Source organism: Ochotona curzoniae, unplaced genomic scaffold (genome assembly GCF_017591425.1).
Source record: "Ochotona curzoniae isolate NIBS_2020 unplaced genomic scaffold, NIBS_Ocur_1.0 contig_2699, whole genome shotgun sequence".
NCBI lineage: Eukaryota > Metazoa > Chordata > Mammalia > Lagomorpha > Ochotonidae > Ochotona > Ochotona curzoniae.
The window spans coordinates 3,055,196-3,074,657 of record NW_024465561.1 but is presented as its reverse complement, the minus strand read 5'-3'; the positions used below and the strand labels follow the sequence as shown (position 1 = coordinate 3,074,657).

At 56.2% G+C, this 19,462-nt stretch overlaps 1 protein-coding gene across 1 annotated transcript in view; it reads right to left on the bottom strand.

The window, feature by feature from the left end:
* Nucleotides 1-1,897: 1,897 nt before the first annotated feature.
* The window catches only part of LOC121153783 (Fc fragment of IgG binding protein), a 35,437-nt gene continuing 17,872 nt past the window's right edge, over nucleotides 1,898-19,462 (bottom strand). The window contains 15 exon segments of the mRNA XM_040976528.1: nucleotides 1,898-2,173; nucleotides 2,919-3,299; nucleotides 4,218-4,417; nucleotides 5,246-5,819; nucleotides 6,039-6,610; nucleotides 7,552-8,080; nucleotides 8,462-9,078; nucleotides 9,460-10,033; nucleotides 10,964-11,304; nucleotides 11,828-11,966; nucleotides 13,249-13,448; nucleotides 13,595-14,189; nucleotides 15,029-15,621; nucleotides 16,827-17,400; nucleotides 17,821-18,419. Of these exon segments, the coding sequence (XP_040832462.1) occupies nucleotides 1,898-2,173; nucleotides 2,919-3,299; nucleotides 4,218-4,417; nucleotides 5,246-5,819; nucleotides 6,039-6,610; nucleotides 7,552-8,080; nucleotides 8,462-9,078; nucleotides 9,460-10,033; nucleotides 10,964-11,304; nucleotides 11,828-11,966; nucleotides 13,249-13,448; nucleotides 13,595-14,189; nucleotides 15,029-15,621; nucleotides 16,827-17,400; nucleotides 17,821-18,419 (6,764 nt within the window).

Sequence of the window (19,462 nt, the reverse complement as noted above, 5' to 3'; positions counted from 1 at the left end):
TGCACCCCACTCCCTGTCCATTGCCCCGTCCCCCCAGGGCACACCTCTCGAGTGGTCACTGTCACCCTAAGACCCCAGCAGAGCATGAAGCTGGTCACCTCGTCTGAAAGGCAGAATTACAGAGAGGAAGAGAGAGAGAGAGAGAGAGAGAGAGAGAGACAGAACTTGTATCCATTGATTCACTCCCCACATGGCGGGGCCAGGCTAAATCCAGGAGCCAGGCGCTTCATCTGGTCTCCTCCATGAGTGCGGGAGCCCGAGCACTTGGGCCATCTCCTACTGCTTTCCCAGACCATTAGCAAGGAGCTGGATGGGAAGTGGAGCATCCAGGACTCAAACCACTGCTCATATGAGATGCCAGCACTGTAAGTGGGAGTGTAATTCATTACTCCACAACAATGGCCCTTAACAGTGGATTAATTCTATGCATGTATTCTATGTGTAACCGGAACAATCAGTATTTCTATTTCCATAAATATTTAGCTTGTAGGTAGGAACCTTTGCACTCCTCTTTTCAAGTTCTAAATTCTAAAATAAATTGTACAGTGCAGTCATCGTACTGTGCCCACTAGATCCCCTATCAGATTCATCTTGTTAAACTAGACATTGGTGCCTATTACCTAGCCACTATCCTAACCTGCTATTTCTAAAATCTTTTTTTTTAAAGATTTATTTATTTTTATTGCAAAGTCAGATATATAGAGAGGAGAGACAAAGAGGAAGATCTTCCATCCGATGATTCACTCCCCAAGCGGCCACAGTGGCTGGAGTTGAGCCAATCAGAAGCCAAGAGCCAGGAGCTCTTACAGGTCTGCCACGCCGATGCAGGGTCCCAAGGCTTTGGGTCATCCTTGACTGCTTTCTCAGGCCACAAGCCAGGAGCTTGGATGGGAAGCGGGGCTGCCGGGATTAGAACTGGTGCTTGTATGGGATCCTAGCATGTTCAAGGCGAGGACTTTAGCCGCTTGACCACTGCGCCAGGCCCCTATTTATAAACTTTTAAGGCATTATATCATATAATAGTATGTATGTGTGTGACTTCCACTATGTTTTGATGCAATTCAACATACTTTGTCGATGAACTGGGCAGAATTAAGAACCCTGCCTGTTGGTGCTCCTGGACTTCCTGGGTGCTGGCAGTGCACTGTGCTGGGCAGACCACCTTGGAGAAGCAGGGGCAGGTGTGAAGGCAACCGAAACTGGTTTATGACTTACTGATGGGATTAACCCATCCGATTCCCTTCTCAGCTCTGTGAGTCCAATCACCAACAACTTATCATTGAGGAAACTGAGCCAGGGAGAAATGAAGTAACTTGTTAAGGTCTACAAATGAAAGCTATTGGTTTTTCTTTCCACTTTCCATTTGTTCCCTCCAAACAGTCACTCATCCTTTTATCTGACTATTCCTCAAATTGTTCATTTCCTTGTCTTTCTATTTGCCCATTTATTCCTTTGCCAATCTGTCTCTTCTTCTACTCATGCAATAAAGCATCAGCCAATCGATCGATCCACCCATCTGTCCATCTTTCCATTCATCCAGTCACCCCAATAAAAACTCATGTGTGTTGGATTCCCCTGGCATCTGATCCCCGTGACGCAGGGAGGAACGTCAGGGATGAGTACACAAGGCACAGACACATCAGCATACAGCTTGGCTTCAGATATTTATTCATTGGTTTCCCATTGGGGTTCAGTGATTTTGCAAAAGGGCATGGTAGTGGGTGTTTCCTTTCACCATTTCCAGGGGTGGGTCAGATCCGCAGGTCTTCATTCCCAGTGGATGACTGATCAGGGATCACTGCAAAAGACAGACACTTAGCACCTGCTCTTATAGACTGAGCACCCACCCAGACCCCCCTCCTTCCTGTGGGGATACCCGCCCTTGCCCCAAGAAGTCTCACCAAGGGGAGAAGTCCGGCGCCCGCCATTTATCCATATCTGTGTCCTCCTGGGAGTCACCCAAGTCATTGGTCGGGTTCCTGTCAAAGTTTCCACAGGCCCCACACAGCGTTCCAGCATGGTCATCGCTGACGGCCACAGTCAGCTGCCCGTCGGTTCCAAGCCACACGCTCACTCCTGCCTTCTGCTGGACGAGTATGGAGCCGTCAGATGTCTGGCTCACAGACACTGATGTTAACACGTCAACCGGGAGAGCCACTGGGAGGCCGTTCACCTGGAGATGGAGGTAGACAAGCACAAGGGTGAGGCCAGAGCCGGTGGAGAGCTGGGGTGTTACCACAGTGGAGACCCCAAGCAAGACCACACATTCCAAGAATCCAGATGGCCTCCCCAAGGTCAGGGATGTTGTACTTGATAGACAACACCAACCAACCAATCAGTCTCAGGGTCATCCTGTTTGGGGTCTAGTTTTCTAAATGAAAGAACCCTTGAGCATATTCTGTAAGTTACTGGTGCCCTAAAAAAAGAGGATTTATCTTTTATGTCTTGTAATCTGATGTCTAAAATTAAGTAATGACCTTAGCACATATAACAATATGTAGTGGGGTGTGGGCCTGGCACAGCTGGGGCAAGGAGGGGCACAAGCAGGCATCTTCGCCCCTGTAAGAGGAAAGCCTGTCCATGAATCCAGCTGACTTGGTGATTGACACATAGAAGACAGAGTCCTGCTCATGTTGCGAGGATATGTTCTAGCCAAGCCTAGGGCCTGACCTCTGGGTGGTCTAGTTACATGGGCCAATGAATCCACTTTGGCTTAAGGAACTTTTGAGCTCGGATTTCTGTCACTGGCAACCAGTGCAATCTTGATGGATCATGCCAACATCAAAATTATGAGGTGACTTGAATTGCACAGAAGAGAGAACAAGCCAGGGAGTGTAGAGGTATTGCAAATACCAAACTCACAAGTCCAGGGGAGACCCTCTGTCCTCCTGTCCACCAGCCACCATCCTCAGACTCACCCACACGCCCTTGCCGGGGATCACAGTCACTATGCCGTCCTCGAAGAAGACATGGATCTGGACTACGGTCTTGGCTTTGTCCTCGCAGGACTGGACAGCAGCAACCACACGGTACCAGGGGATGTGCGATGCCAGGCCAGGGCAGCGGGAGGAGAGATCATACACGCCCGGAGAGCTGAAGGCACCAAGGGCTCCGTCAAAGGTGGTGAGGTTGGAGCCCGCAGTGAGGGAGCAGAGACCCTGCGAGACCTGGCAGACCCGGGTCCCCTCGTGGATGTCGCACACAAAGCCGACTTGACATTCATTTGCGGAGCACGTGAGGCCATTGTCTGAGCAGTAGCAGCTCTCGCTGCAGTCTGAAGACAGCAAGGAGGTGTTCACCTGCACAGAGAAGAGGGGGCCGGTGAGTGAGACAAGGTGGGGGCCCTCGCAGGCCACAGCCCTCCAGCCCTCTGCATTCAGGCAGAATGCCTGAGAATACACTGTGGTCAACTCACTGATGGCTGAGAAGCCACAGGGAAGAACAGACAGCTCAGGCAGCTCAGCCTCACCCAGACCCGGCGTCCCTCGGCAGGCCCACTGAGTGACGATCCACCTGCCTGCACTAGCAGGTTTGGATCAGGCTAAAGCAGAAGCATGGGACTCAATCCAGCCCTCCTGCCAGCCAGGCCCTAAGTGCTTGAATCATCCACCACCTGCTGTTTCCCAGGGTGTACCTCAGGAGAAAGCTGGCCTGGAAGTGGAGCCAGGCTCCAACCCTGGCACTCCAAGCTGGGACGCAGCTGGCCCACGTGCCAACATCACTGTGCTATTTTGCCCAGCCGCGCCTGTACCCAGATTACTACTCACAATAATATCAAATCAGTGTACGTAACTGTTCCACTTAATGTTTAGGGAATTGAATTTTTAAAAAATGTCTGTAATGCGTCGTACAAACTTTTTGTTTTTTCCAAGTATTTCTGGTCCCTAGTTAGTTGATTCTGTGGAACCGGTCGCATCGCCCCATCCTCCCACCTCCCAGCTCCCACATCTCTCTCTCCAGACCCGATCTCTCCTCTGCATGCTGGACTCACATGGACAGGAAGCTGTCCAGCACAGGGGGTCGGGTCAGGAGGGGGAGGCACTGACAGTGGGATGAAGACCAAGATGGAGCAGGGGGGTTGTGGGAATTCAGGGAGGGCCACCTAGTCAAGCCCCCAACTAGGTGCCCACACATCAAGTCCACCAACTAAGTGCCCCATCCTTTAGGAGGTTAGATGGCCCCCGTCCACTCCCCCACTCCCTCAAGCCCCTACTCACAGGCATGTAGCGCCCCTCGTAGGTGCAGCCGCAGTCCTGGATGGGGATACAGACGCCGTCGGAGAGCAGGTAGCGGTCATCACATTCGCAGCCCTCAAAGCAGAGGCTGGTGCAGCCCGTGAGGCCAGAGAGCGCCGAGCAAGAGCCCTGGCAGGTGTTTGTGCACAAGGAGTAGTGGCTGTGGGCGGGGCACTCCGCAGCTGCAGGGAGAAGAGGCAGGCTCAGGTCACAGCCCGCCCTAGTGTGGGGGGGAGCTCAGGGCCCCGAGTCCCGCCCTGCGATTGCACGCACACCCAGGAGCAGACAAAAAAACGTGGGGTTTAGGGGGATAGTTCAGGATAAGGTGCAGGCCTCTGGCTAAAAATCAGTGCCCGCTGTGTCTGAACAAGGTCCCAGATGCTGGGGCCAAGGAAAGGAGGACCGGTTGGGGATGTAATACTGACATCACCTGGGACCATAGCAGGTGCAGGAGAGTCTACGGACAAGGAAGGGAAGGCACTCCCATTCGATCACTCCCTCCCCACGGCTAGCAGTCAGGGGAGCTGGTGACAGTGTCCACGGTCACCACGCATGGCAAGTCCAAAGCTATGCAGTGGTCAAGGATCCTGGGTAGGGGTCCAGCCCAGAAGAGACCCAAGCTGACCCTGGCGGCAGAACAGGACAGGAGCCATTCCTTGCCCTATGACAGTGAGGTGCAATCTTTTTTTGAGGTGGGGGTGTCTGACAGGCTGCAGCTTTGTCCTGGGTGCTTGGAGAAAACTTGCTCTCATCTCCAGGGTCCGCATAAATTCCAGACACAGCAGGGTGAGAAAACACCCAGGACAGAGACAAAGTGAGGTTTGGGGGAGAGTTGACCCCTAGATAGGAGCCTGAGAAGGGGCAGTCAGAGGAGGCTGAGAGAGCCAGCAGAAATGAGGTGTTGGGGGCGCAGGGAGAGGACTTTCACAGGGAGAGGATGCTCCTGAGATACAGTCAGAGGAGGTGGACAGACAGGAGGTATCCTTCCCCAGGACCCCAAGGACACTCACGGCAGAAACTGTCCGTCCTCCAGGGTTTCATGGTCACGCCGGCTGCCTGGCAGTCAGCCACATAGGCGGCCAGGCTGTGGCAGAGGCTGGTCATGTTGCCCTTGCTGGCGCACAGGTCGTAGACACACTGGCGGAAGTACTCAGATGGACTCAGCACCTCGTGGCAGCTGGCGAAGGTGCCGTTGGCATCGAGCAGCTTCCCACAGATCTCACTGCTCTCGTAGGCAGCCGTCTCGTCCGCTGAGCACGTGGGGCAGTCCTGGGTGCCACAGCCCTCACTGCAATCCTCAGAGGAGCCAGGTGCTCTCCACTCAGCTCCGAAGGCCTCAGCATCGGGAGCAACCGTGCCTCCGGGCAGGACAAAGTCATCAGTCCAGTTGCCGTTGAAGTTGCCGCAGAGGCCGCACACACGGCCATGGAAGGTGCTGGGGATGGAGATGAGGACGTGGGCGTTGCTGTTGAAGAGCAGCCGCAGCCCCCCGGTGGTCTGCAGGATCAGGTTGCGGCCCTCGGCAGTCACCCGCACATGGCCCACGGCCACAGGCAGGGCCATCTCTTCGCCATCTATGGTGACCTGGTGGAGAGGGGAGTGAAGAAAGGAGGATTCTTAGACACTCCAGAAAGCTGTCCACCCCCTACAGTCCCAGGGACCACCCTGCATGGGCCCTGTGGGGAGTCGTGTCCCCCTCCTTCTGCACTCAGACTTCCCAGGGGAGTGGGGCCCCCTTGGAATACTCAAGATGGAGCCCCTGCAGGAAATGGGGAATGGCAGGGCAATGTCTCATCCACTCACCTGTAGCCCCAAATCCAGGCTCACCACCTGGTTGGCCACAGTCACCAGCAGGCCCTTCGGCTCTCCAGCCGCGTCCTTCTCCAGGATGATGGTGAAGTCTTCATCTCCAGGCTCCGGCTGGCAGACCTGGGCCAAGATGTAGGAGCAGGAGCCGTGCAGGTCGTAGGCGTGTCCATCCAGGGAGACGTAGTGGATGCCCCCGTCGGCCAGGCAGTGACCAGAGCCCTTGGGATAGCAGGCCTGGATGCCGTTCTGCACTTTGCACTCCTCGTAGGGCCCACAGGCTACACCCTCCTGGCAGCTGACGAGGCCATCTGGGCCGCACTCACAGTACCGCTCACACTCGGGGCCCGGGTAGAAGGTGGCACCCAGCGGGTAGTAGTGGCCCTCATGGAGGCAGCCACACTGGCCCAGGGGCACGCAGGTGTCACCGCTGAGCACGTAGCCAGCATCACAGAAGCAGCCCTCGCGGCATGTGGACTTGCAGCCCTCGGGTGCCGAGAGAGTGGGGCAGCTTACAGAGCAGGAGTCGCCACAGAGCTCGTAGTGACTGTGGGCTGGGCACTGAGGAGCTGCAGACACAAGATGGGCCTTGAGTGAGACCATCTGCCCCAGTGCGGGAAGGAATGGGGTCCCACCCAGGGACCTTCCACACAGTGACATGCATTATGCCCTATGACTTCTAAAGGTCCAGTATCGCACAGGATCTGCCTCGGCCATCTCAAATCTGGAGCCAGGGGCGATGGCCTCTCCACGCATCTGCCCAAGTCTCTGATCCAGCCTGCCTTGGTAGGTGGTGGCGAGGAGGGGATGCGGGAGAAACCAAACCTACAGCTCATGTCTGATTATTTGACACTGCCAGGATGAACTTGACCAAGGAGATGGGATGCCCAGCAGGGACGGCTAGGACATCGACTGACCAGGACTAACCTTGCATGTGGACCCAGCTGTCCCCAGGGATATGTCAGCCTGACCTGGGGTGTGCCTGCTCAATTAGTCTCGGTACATCAAATAACCAGATACCCATGGCTCAGGGCACTCAGCTGTTTCCCCAGCCCTGGGAAGAGGGAAGACCCTTGTCCCAGAATCCTGGGAGGACAACACTGGGGTGGAAGTGGGCAGAAGGGAAGAAAGCTTCTGTTGTGTGGACCAGGTAAAAACCAGGCACTCAGGCCCAGCGCAATGAATCGATTGGTTAATCCTCCCATTGCAAGCACAGGGATCCCACATGGGTGCCAGTTCATGTCCTGACTGCTCCAGTTCCCATCCAGCTCCCTGCTTGTGGCCTGGGAAAGCACTAGAGGATGGCGCAAAGCCTTGGGACCCTGCACCCACATGGGAAACCAGAAGTAATCTGGTTCCTGGCTTCAGATCGGCTCAGCTCCAGCCATGGCAGCCTTCTGGGGAGTAAACCAGCAGATAGAAGATCTTTCTGTCTCTCCTTCTTTCTGAAAATCTGCCTTTCCAATAGAAATAAACACATCTTAAGCAAACCAACCAACCAGGTACTCACCACAGAAGCCTGGCTGTCTCCAGTCCTCCAGTTGGGCACCAGCGGCCTGGCAGGCTGTCACATAGGAGGCCACGGCAGTGCAGAGGCCACTCTCATGGCCCTGAGTCTGGCAAGCGTCCAGCAAGCAGCCCTGGAAGTACTGCTCCGGTGGCAGGAAGCTGTGGCAAGGGGCCAGTGGGCCTTTGGGGTCCGAGATCACACTGCAGGCGTCTCTGAAGGCCTCCTGCTCCTCGGGCGTGCACGGCTCTGGGCACGACCCGGACTCACACAACCCACAGCCTGGTTCCCCACCCACTTGCCAGTCCTCTGGCTTTTTGTCGGTCAGGTCATCTGAGGGGTCCTGATTGTAGTTCCCACACAGGCCACAGAGGGCGTGGGCATACACCGAGGGCACGTGGAGGCGCACGAAGCTGTCCCCGTAGCTCAGCGAGATCCCGGCAGCGGTGGTCACCACCACATCGATGCCACTCAAGTACGCATTCAAGCGTGAGTCCAGCTGGTAGGGCAGTGTCACTAACCGGCCATCCACCTGCAGGCATTGGAGAGGAGTGGAGCAGAAGTCAGCTGTGGGAACCACAGGTTGGAGTCCCAGCTTGACCAACTACAGGCTGTGGGACCCTGAGCACATGAGTAGCAATAACCAACATCTACCGACATCGGCTCTTTATGCCACCTGAGAGCTGATGGTTTTGTAGGCCCATTTCACAGAGAAGTTGACTGTGGTTCAGAGAAAGGCAAACCACTGCCTACAGCCATCTGGCTCCTAGGACTATGCTCAGACCCCAGGCCGGCTTACAAAACACATTCAGGGGTAAAACAGAGCTCTCACTATCCCAGGCAGCCCCAGCGCTGGCACCTGCTCCTATCTGGCCCAAACTCCCTCCTCACCCTCCCGCTACTAGCTTCTCACCTGTAGCTGCTGAGGCCAGCTGGCGCTGAGGGTCAAGCTATGGTCATAGATGTACAGAGTGACGCTGTGGGTGTAGCTGACAGCCTGGTTGCCCAGCTGCTGATTGGCCACAGTGACGTTGAACTTCTCGGTCCCTTCTGGCAGCTTGGAGCATGGCGCACTGAGCAGGTACTCGCAGGCGCCCTGGAAGTCAAACTGATGCCCATCCAGGGTGACGTAGTGGGGGTCACCCCAGGCCTGGCACTCGGCTATGCTCTCTGGCTGGCAGCTGTACTCGCCCGAGGGCTGCAAGGCACACTCTTCACCTTTTCCACACCTGGAGGACATGCAGATCAGCGAGCCACAGGCAGGTTCACAGCGGCACCGCTCGGAGCAGGTGGCGTCGGTCCAGAACTCGCTGCCCCTCTCATAGTAGATGCCGTTTTCCCAGCAGCCACAGCCATCCTCCAGGGACACACAGCGGTCGCCGCTCAGCACGAAGCCTGTGTCGCACTGGCAGCCCTCGACGCAGGGACCCTGGCACAGGGCGGAGGTCGTGGTGTTCTCAGGGGATGAGCAGGTGGCCGGGCAGGGTGAGCCACAGAGCTCGTAGTGGCTGTGGTCAGGGCAGGTGATCTCTGTGGTGGGAGAGAGATGGGGCGGGGGGTGTGAGGATAGGATCCAAGCACATGGTGGGAAAACACAGAAGCAAAGAGGCAGACAGAGATGGAAAGAGACAGAGTCCCCTCACACTCCACCCCAACAGAAGTGCCAAGGGCGAGACACAAAGAGAAGCAAAGACTGTAAGAGAAGCAAAAGAAAGACTCAGAAAAATCAGTCTACGGCCATACCACCCTGAACGCGTCCGATCTCATCTGATCTCGGAAGTTAAGCAGGGTCGGGCCTGGTTAGTACTTGGATGGGAGAAAGACCCAGAAAAATCAAGCAAGCACAGTCCAACCAGAGACAGCACCACCTACACCTCCCCAAACCCCTCCTGCTTCCTCTCCCATCCTCACCACACTTGAGCTGCTTCCTCCAGTCCTGGAGCTCAGCGCCAGCAGCCTGGCAAAGAGCAGCATAGGCAGCCAGTGCCTTGCAAAGTATGTCCCGATCCCCGCCGCCCAGGCACACGTCTAGAACGCAGCCCTCGAAGTAGATGTCGGGTGGCACATAAGAGTGGCACTTGGAGAAGAGGCCCTCGATTCCAGGGGCCAGGGGTCCGCAGAAATCAGAGCCCTGGTACTTCTTCTTCTGGTCCTCGGTACATGTTGGGCAGGACCCCTGACACTCATCCCAGCACTGTGAGTCCCAGTCTGGGGTTTGCCAGCTGCCACCCCATTCCGGGATGGAGGGGGCAGCTGTGCCATTGGGGAAGACTTGGTCATTGCTGGGATCGCCATCCATGTTCCCGCAGAGCCCGCACACCGCGCCAAGGTAGCTGTTGGGCAGCGTCACCTCCACACGCCAGTCCCAGTCGTAGGTGACCTGTAGCCCGAAGTCAGTCACCAGTATTGCCTTAGAGACACCCTGGGTCACTGAGATCTGCCCATTGGCCAATGAGACAGGCAACGTTGTCAACACGCCATTCACCTGGTGGAGGGTGGGGAAAAGGGACGCGTCAATCATTCCAGCCCTGGCCACTGGCTCCCTGCTTCATCCTGATGGAGGCTGGGGGCCTACGGCGGCCTTTCACATCATTGAAGCTCACATAGACATTTGACAAATATCATGACTGGGCACTGGACAGGGGGAGCTCATGTCTGTTTCTTTTTCTGGCTCGTTCTTATTCTCCTCTCTTTCTCTCGTTCTCTCTCGCTCTCCGTCTTCTTCCTCTCTCTTGTCTCTCCCTGTATCTTCGCCAGGGTCTACCTCTCTGGACTTTCACCTGTATCCAAGTTTCTCTCTCTTTCTCGGGGTGCCTGGTCTCCCTCCTGTCTCTAACCTTGTCTCTTTCCCCCCACCGTACCCTGCATGCTCTGTGCTTGGCTGTGTGTCTGGACAGCCCTCTTGACCAATCACTGGTCCCCAACCCTAACCCACACTGCACTCTCTCCCCATGAACTTCCAGGGAATCTGCACTGCTCTTCTCTGAGCAGAAACACGTGCAGGCCCATCTCTCTGCCCCCTGTGTCTCTGCCTGTGTCGGGATCTCTGCTTTGCTTGCTGGGTACTCACCGGGCACCTGTCACATACCATCTCATGGTAGGGTAATTGATGCCCTGTTTCTAGATGAGGGAGCTAAGGCCCAGCAGATGTAATCAATTGCCCATTATCACATACGGGAGCAGAGCTGGGATTCCAACTCAGCTCTACCAAGAGACAAACACTGAAGCCCTCAGTCCAGGACTAGATTTGTTCAGTTTTCAGAAAAAGGGAGAGGTATGCATGAAATATTGCTGTTTGGTGGCCTAGGGGAAGACATGGAACCTTGTGCTCCCTAACGGGCCTGTTGGAGTTCATCTGGCCCTCCTGGTAGGAGGTGGAGAGTGTGAATGGGGGACCGTCTTGCTACACACATACCCTGACTTTGCCGATCTCGCCCTTGTAGATGGAGATGTTCACGTCCAGGACAGTCACAGTGACCAGCTTCACGAAGGACACGGACGGGTTGCCTCGGTTTTCGTTCTTGGTGGTGATGGCAAAGTGTGTTAGGTTCCCAGCGTCCACACCCGGGCAGTCACCGACCTCTGCCAGCACGTAGCTGCAGGTGCCTTGGAAGTCAAAGTTGTAGCCGTCGAAGGAGTGGTAATGTGGGTCGCCCCACAGCCAGCACGTGGTTCCGGAGTTGGACACACACACACCCTGGCCGTTCTGCTCCTTGCATGTCGTCTGGGGAGGGCAGGTTACGTCTTGGCATGGATCTGGAGGCAGGGGAAGAGGAGAGAAAACCTTGAGGGACCATCCAGTGTAGACATAGCTGCTGCCAGCCCTGTGCCAGATATGCCAGAGAACTTTGGCTCACCCCTAAGACTCATGTCTCAGAAGTCTCTGTGCCCAACTCCAAGGTCACAGAGAACTTTCTGGGATTGTAGCATTGCAGACTGAGGCCTGGGAACCCTCATGTGTATGTCTCATGGCCTTGGAGGATAATCCAGACCTGCCTTATACTAAAGGTATGTGACAGTGACTAAGGAATACTTAGCCCTGAAGGTTCCCATATACAAGGTTGCAGGAGTGGGGGTCTCTGTTCCTGGCCCTGATAAATCCAGTCCAGGGACCCCCATCTCACCCACCCGCCCACACAGGTTGGAGACCTCAATCCTTAGCTGGTTGCAGGAACAGGCTGTTCCGTTAGAGACATCCCCTCATTCCCCTCCTCAGTGCCTGGCTCTGTGTCCTTTGTCCCTTCCCACCCCTGCCTCTGCCCCAGTCCCAGCCAAGCACCTTTGGTGACACAGCTCAGGATGCCTCCCGAGGGCTGGCACAACTGCCCAGGCTCACAGCTGTGTGCCTGGCACGTCAGGACACCCTCATGGCAAACACACTCTTGCTGGCAGTTGTCAGTCAGCACCGTCTGCTCCGGCTGTGGGGACACAAGGCGCAGCCCATCAGAGACTCTGCGGGTGGCAGCTAGGGACAGGAACAGGGGTCTCTCCCTTTGCCTATGACCTTGGGACCCAATTCACTCATTTACTTCCATACATGGACTCATTCACTCATACATTCTGCAAACTCATGGTGTGTGGGAGGAAGCAGGGAATGGGTAACTCAGTGCCAACAGCCTGGGTGGAAAGCCACTCTGCTGTTTCCAAACTGTCCAACTCTGGGCAGATTCCTCATCTAATTCTTCCAGATGATTCCAATATCTGCCTATGTAAGGCTATGAGTAGGACACATAGGCAATAAAAAGAGGCTGCCTTGCTGTCATCCCGATCGGGACAAATGAGACTGAGGGAAGTGGTGACGTTATCGTGCAGCGCAGAGATGAGTGGACACACGGAGCTTCCCTCCATCGTCCTCCGCACATCCGAATGTTCTTGTAATAAAAAGTCGACAGAGGCGGTGCGAGTATAGCACATGCATACAGCATTTAAAGCAGCCTCCGTATTTCCTCTTTACCAGGGATGCATCGTTGGCATCATTCATGGGAGGAGAACGAGACAGAGCCCCTGCCCTCTTAGAGAGCTTACAGGGAGCCTCACGGCAGACACATTCTTCCTCAGCTTGATGAAAAGGACCCATGGGGGCAGGTGCTTGCCCAGGAGCCTAAGCTGCTGCTTGAGGGATGGTGGGGAGGCGCCTATATTCCACATGAGAGCTGGGTCTGTCTAGTCCCGGCTCTTCCATTTTCATCCACTTCCTGCTAAGGGGATGGCTCCAAGGCTCATGGAGGAGTCCTGGATGGAGTTCCGAGTCCCAGCCCTGGCTGTTGTGGGCATTTGAACAATGAACCAGTGGGTGAATGGTTTCTCTTTCAAATAAAATGAAAAATTAAAAACATAAAATCATTAACCCCCTCCTCAAGAAAGGGAGCAACAGTGAGAGTGGAGGAGAGAAGCAGAATTGGCAGGGGAGATAGAGGCATAATTTCCTCCTTGTCCAAGTCTGCGCTACAAAAGCCAAAACTTGACCTGGGCAGTCAGGGGAGGGTTCAAAGTTACACTTGGAAGATCTTCTCCACAGTGGACCCGAGGGAAGAGCATGGGGCCAGGAGGGATGGAGGTGGGGAAGACTGGACCAAGTGCTGCCTCACAGTGGGGAGGACGAGAGGCACTGGTGCCCTGTGGGGCTGAGGGGTGGTGGGAGGGAGACCCAGGAGGCTGTCTCCAGTGTGCCTCCTGGGGTGGGAAAGGCTGGGTACCCACCTCGAAGTTGATGCCATTGTGGTAGCAGCCACACTCCTGGGCGGGCACACACGATGTGCCATTGTAGAAGAAGTTGGGGTTACATTGGCAGCCCTCCGCACAGCCATCTGGGCACTTGAGGGAGGCATTGCGAGCTGAGCAGCTCTGGGAGCAGGTGTCGGCACACAGCTCATAGTGGCTGTTGGGGGGGCACTTCAGCGCTGCAAGGAAGGGGGATGCCTGTCAGAGCTCCTGCACAGGGAGGGAGGACCCCCCCCCGGGGCCTCCAATCCCTCAACAGCCTCCCCTTCTCTACCCTGCTTCCCTCAGGGTCGTTCCCCTCCCCCACCGCATCCCTCTCACTCACGACAGAAAGTATCATTCCTCCAGGAATCCACTTGGCCTCCAGTTGCCTGGCAAGCACTCACGTAGGCATGGAGGTTGCTGCACAGGATATCTAGGCTACCCTTGGACTGGCAGAGGTCAAAGACACAGTCCTTCAAGAAGCCGGTAGGGTCCAGCAGGGCGTGGCAGGAGGCCAGCGGGCCTGTGGCGCTGGTGAGAAACCCGCAGTATTCCTCGCCCTTGTATTGCGTCTCCAGCTCCTCGCTGCACTTGTTGTCCTCACAGATATCACCATCCCAGGTGCTGCAGTCGGGGGGTGACTGGCAGGATGAGCCCGGCACGTCCTCCTCCCAGGAGTTACCAAAGTCATTGGGGTTGGTCGCCTGTGAGCCGTCGGGCTTCTGGAAGTCATCTGTGGGGTTGTCATTGTAGTCTCCACACAGGCCACACAGGTGCTGTTGGTAGCTGCCCGGCACAGTGACCCGCACGTAGTACATGAGGTCATAGGCCACGCGCAGGCCAAAGTCGGTCTCTACCACGATGTCAGACCCATGCTGGTAGATGCGGATCTGGCCTTCCTCCAACTCCATGGGCGGTGTCAGGGCCACACCGTTCACCTGGCAGGCAGGGGGAACATGCTGTAAGAGGTGCCCACTAGAGCCTCCCTGCCTGACAGGAAAGGCCTGCAGGGACTCCCTCTCAGGTTTCAGTTTCTGCATTTGTGAAATGGGTATAACAACAGGGTCTAGTAGGGAGACTGAACAACACCCCCAGTCCCCAACATATATGTCTATTCAATCTCAAAATGTGAATTCAAGCGGTTGGTGTTGTGGTATAGCAAGTTAAACCACTGCTGGTGACACCATATCCCATATGGGCACCGGTTAAGTCATGCCAGATCCAATTCTAATCCAGCTCCCTGTTAATGTACCTGGGAAAGTAGTGGAGGAGGCACAAAGTCCTTGGGCCCCTGCACCCATGTGTGAAACCTGTATACAGTTCCCGCACCTGGTTTCAACCTGGTACAGCTCCAAGAACTGCAAGTATTTGGGGAGTAAACAACAAGATGGAAGAAAGATATTTCTCTCTCTGTCTCTGTCTCCTTGTTCTCCACATGCTGACCAGTGGCCAGTAGGACAAGGAATGAGCCTACGTCTATGGATGTGGCTGTTACTGAGGTTGCTATAGGTATTAACATGACAAGTTCCTCTGATACACATGATCTAATCTTCTTAGAGTGTGCCCTCTCTTTAAACATTTCCAACCTCAGAGTACAACCTGGTCCAGGATATTAGCACCTGCACTATAGGCTGATAGCGGAGGGCATGGAGGAGGAAGAGGGGATAGTACATAGCACAAACAACAGGAAGCAGAGAGCCTGGAGGGTGCAGACAGCAGACACAGTATGAAGAAGGGAAAACAGGTCCTAACACCACTGCAACGCACACATTCTTACCAAAACCTTTCGTTGGTTCTGCTCCAAGAATATGGTGTAGTTGCCAACTAAGACGGTAATGGCCTTGGTAGCGCTGGCATATCCATTGCCCCATGGCTCATTGTCCTGCAAGACGGTGAATTCTGGCAGATCAGAAGAGTTGCCACAGCTCTTAGCCAGCACATACACACAGGTGCCCATGAAATCGAAGTAGCGGCCATCAAAGCTGACGTAGTGTGGGTCTCCAGAGGCCTGGCAGGTGGCAGAACTCACGGGCACGCAGCCCAAGACACCATCAGACACCTGGCAGGTCTCCTGTGGGCCACAGGAGGAGGGCTCGCAGGACAGCTGGCCTCCCGCCTGGCAGGTGCAAAGGGAGTCACACTCGGGACCAGGGTAGAAGGTCTGGCCTGGCGGGTGGTAGGTGCCATTGTGAACACAGCCGCAGGATTCTGGGGCCACGCACGAGTTGCCGCTGAGCACAAAGCCGTCGTCGCACACACAGCTCTCGTAGCACGCAGAGCCACAGGCTCCGGTCACCGTGAGGTTCCCGCAGGTGGGCTGGCAGCCTTGGGCACACACCTCGTAGTGGCTGTGTTCTGGGCAGTTGGATGCTGTAGCAGAGACAGGGAGGCCATCCGTCAACACTCCCCGTTCCGACATACACTCTGGGACCCTCACACCTCCGTGTGCATTCACACGCGCTCACACACATGCAGAAACGCTCACACCACGAGCCGCCCCATGGCCCAGTGCGGCCTGGGGAACACACTTGACCGCTGGGACACTGATGATGACCGTTCCTTTCAGTCGAACAGCACTTGGGACTAACATTGTAGGCCCCGTCCAGTTGGCTCTGAGGTGCTACACGGGACCAGATTGAAACATCCACTTGCATGTGCACGGACATTCTGCCTGTGCATGTAGTGCTCTTCCACATTGCAATGGAAGCAGGATTTGGTCACACTCGAAATATCAACTTGTTGCAACTTTACAGCTGCTGCAAGAGTACTAAACCAATACCATCATAACGGAAGGAAACCTGTGCCCTTCTCCAAGGACTCTCCTGTCTCACTCGGGGCACTCCAAATTCCACACCCTTCACTGTCTCACACAGCAGCTTCTGACAAATCAGAATTTCACATGGCACACACCAGGCCTCTTTTCTACCCCTGTGCCCACCCAAGTGCATGAGTCATCCCTTGCTGCCTCCAGGGTGCACCTCAACGGGACCATGGGTCAGACACTGAGCCCAGGCGGGAACACATGGGTCTCCAACCTTCCGGGCGAGCAGAGGTGTGGGCAGACCACGTCTGTGCCCACGGCCACAGCCGGTTCTCACCCAGACTGACCGAGGATGCTCTCCTGAGCGGGGCAGGCCAGCTGGGCACCAGGAGGACTCGCTTAGGGCAGGGCTGGGGCTATTCAGAACAGTAGCACTGCCGCTTCATCTCTGAGTGACGGCTGTCAGGTGGGAGTCAGGCAAGGTGCCACTGATGGGATGCCAGCTGTCCTTTCCCAGACATCGGCGGCATGCCGATCCTCTGCGACACTCGAGTTGCAATCATCCCAGGCTTGGAACCTCAACTTTCTGAATCTCACTCTTTCCATCTCTACCCTTAGGCTCAGGATAACCACAGTGTCTACATCAGGGGGCTCTTAAAGCATGAACGGAATTGGATGGCATCGCATGTCAATGGACAGACAGAAGGCTGCCACCTCCTACCCACAAGAACACTCAGGCAACACATACACACACACACACACACACACATACACACACACACACACACACAGAGCTGCCACTGCGGCTACTCACGGCAAAACGTTTCGTTCCTCCAGGGGTACACGGTGGCTCCGGCAGCCTGGCACGCGGCAGCGTATGCCACCAATGTGTCACACGCCACATCAGGTTGTTCTGGTACCAGGCAGAGGTCATAGACACAGTCGCGCACAGCGCCCTGGGGATCCACGTGTTGGTGACACTCCCGGAAGGGACCTTCGGGGTCGGCCAGGATTCCACACTTCTCCTTCTTCTGCACCTGGTCGTTCAGCATCTCGTCCAGGTTGGGACATTCCTTCGTGGGTCCAGTCGCTTCACAGCCCGGGCCCGTCTCCTCCTCCTGCCAGCTGTTCCCGAAGTCTGTGGCATCAGTCGTTTGGCTGCCATTCCGCAGAGTCAAGTCATCGTTGGGGTCCTCGTTGAAGTTCCCGCAGAGACCACACATGGCATCTGTGTAGCTGCTGGGCACCTTGACAGTCACTAGAGCATCCCAGTTGAAGGTGACAGTCAGGCCAAAGTCTGTGTGGACCACGGCGTTGTTACCGAGGCGGTTCACCTGCACGCGCCCTCCAGCGGCCTCAAACGGAGGGTACTGAAGCACGCCATCCACCTGGGAGAGAAGGGAGGAGACCAGAAGGATGAGGAGGGTCAGCTAGCTGGTGTTCCTGCAGGCGTGTGTGGCTACCATGTCTCCGGGCTGTGCTCAGCCCCACCAGGGGCCTTGGCACCTGCTGCTTCTCCTGCCTGGAACGCCATCCAACCCCTCACTCTCCAGGCACCACCTGAAACCCACACCTCTCAGCCACCATGCTCTGCACCTGCCTCCCACCACCACACCCACAGCCCGGCTCGGCTCGCCCCGCACCTCCCCTTCCTCTGCTGCAGCCCTGCTACCTTCCTCACCAGCAGCAACGCTCCCAGCTCAGCCCGACCCAGGACCTTCACCCCAAAATCCTTTTCCTTTCCCTTTCCCATTCCCTCACCCTTTCCTCAAACACAGCGACACCCACTGCCTTTGCCCTTAGCTCACCATCACTTGTCCTGGCTTCTTCCGGCTCATGACCAACTCCACGCCGTACACCTCCACCCGCACGGCGCCCGTGTAGCTCACGGCCTGGCTGCCCCGATGCTCATTCTCCACCAGCACCCGGAACTCGGGCAGCGTCATGTTGTTCGAGCCGCACGTGCCCGCCAGCAGGTACACGCAGGCGCCCATGAAGTCGTAGCGGCGGCCGTCGAAGGTCACGTAGTGTGGGTCTCCAGAGGCCTGGCAGGTGGCAGAACTCACGGGCACGCAGCCCAAGACACCATCAGACACCTGGCAGGTCTCCTGTGGGCCACAGGAGGAGGGCTCGCAGGACAGCTGGCCTCCCGCCTGGCAGGTGCAAAGGGAGTCACACTCGGGACCAGGGTAGAAGGTCTGGCCTGGCGGGTGGTAGGTGCCATTGTGAACACAGCCGCAGGATTCTGGGGCCACGCACGAGTTGCCGCTGAGCACAAAGCCGTCGTCGCACACACAGCTCTCGTAGCACGCAGAGCCACAGGCTCCGGTCACCGTGAGGTTCCCGCAGGTGGGCTGGCAGCCTTGGGCACACACCTCGTAGTGGCTGTGTTCTGGGCAGTTGGATGCTGTAGCAGAGACAGGGAGGCCATCCGTCAACACTCCCCGTTCCGACATACACTCTGGGACCCTCACACCTCCGTGTGCATTCACACGCGCTCACACACATGCAGAAACGCTCACACCACGAGCCGCCCCATGGCCCAGTGCGGCCTGGGGAACACACTTGACCGCTGGGACACTGATGATGACCGTTCCTTTCAGTCGAACAGCACTTGGGACTAACATTGTAGGCCCCGTCCAGTTGGCTCTGAGGTGCTACACGGGACCAGATTGAAACATCCACTTGCATGTGCACGGACATTCTGCCTGTGCATGTAGTGCTCTTCCACATTGCAATGGAAGCAGGATTTGGTCACACTCGAAATATCAACTTGTTGCAACTTTACAGCTGCTGCAAGAGTACTAAACCAATACCATCATAACGGAAGGAAACCTGTGCCCTTCTCCAAGGACTCTCCTGTCTCACTCGGGGCACTCCAAATTCCACACCCTTCACTGTCTCACACAGCAGCTTCTGACAAATCAGAATTTCACATGGCACACACCAGGCCTCTTTTCTACCCCTGTGCCCACCCAAGTGCATGAGTCATCCCTTGCTGCCTCCAGGGTGCACCTCAACGGGACCATGGGTCAGACACTGAGCCCAGGCGGGAACACATGGGTCTCCAACCTTCCGGGCGAGCAGAGGTGTGGGCAGACCACGTCTGTGCCCACGGCCACAGCCCGGTTCTCACCCAGACTGACCGAGGATGCTCTCCTGAGCGGGGCAGGCCAGCTGGGCACCAGGAGGACTCGCTTAGGGCAGGGCTGGGGCTATTCAGAACAGTAGCACTGCCGCTTCATCTCTGAGTGACGGCTGTCAGGTGGGAGTCAGGCAAGGTGCCACTGATGGGATGCCAGCTGTCCTTTCCCAGACATCGGCGGCATGCCGATCCTCTGCGACACTCGAGTTGCCATCATCCCAGGCTTAGAACCTCAACTTTCTGAATCTCACTCTTTCCATCTCTACCCTTAGGCTCAGGATAACCACAGTGTCTACATCAGGGGG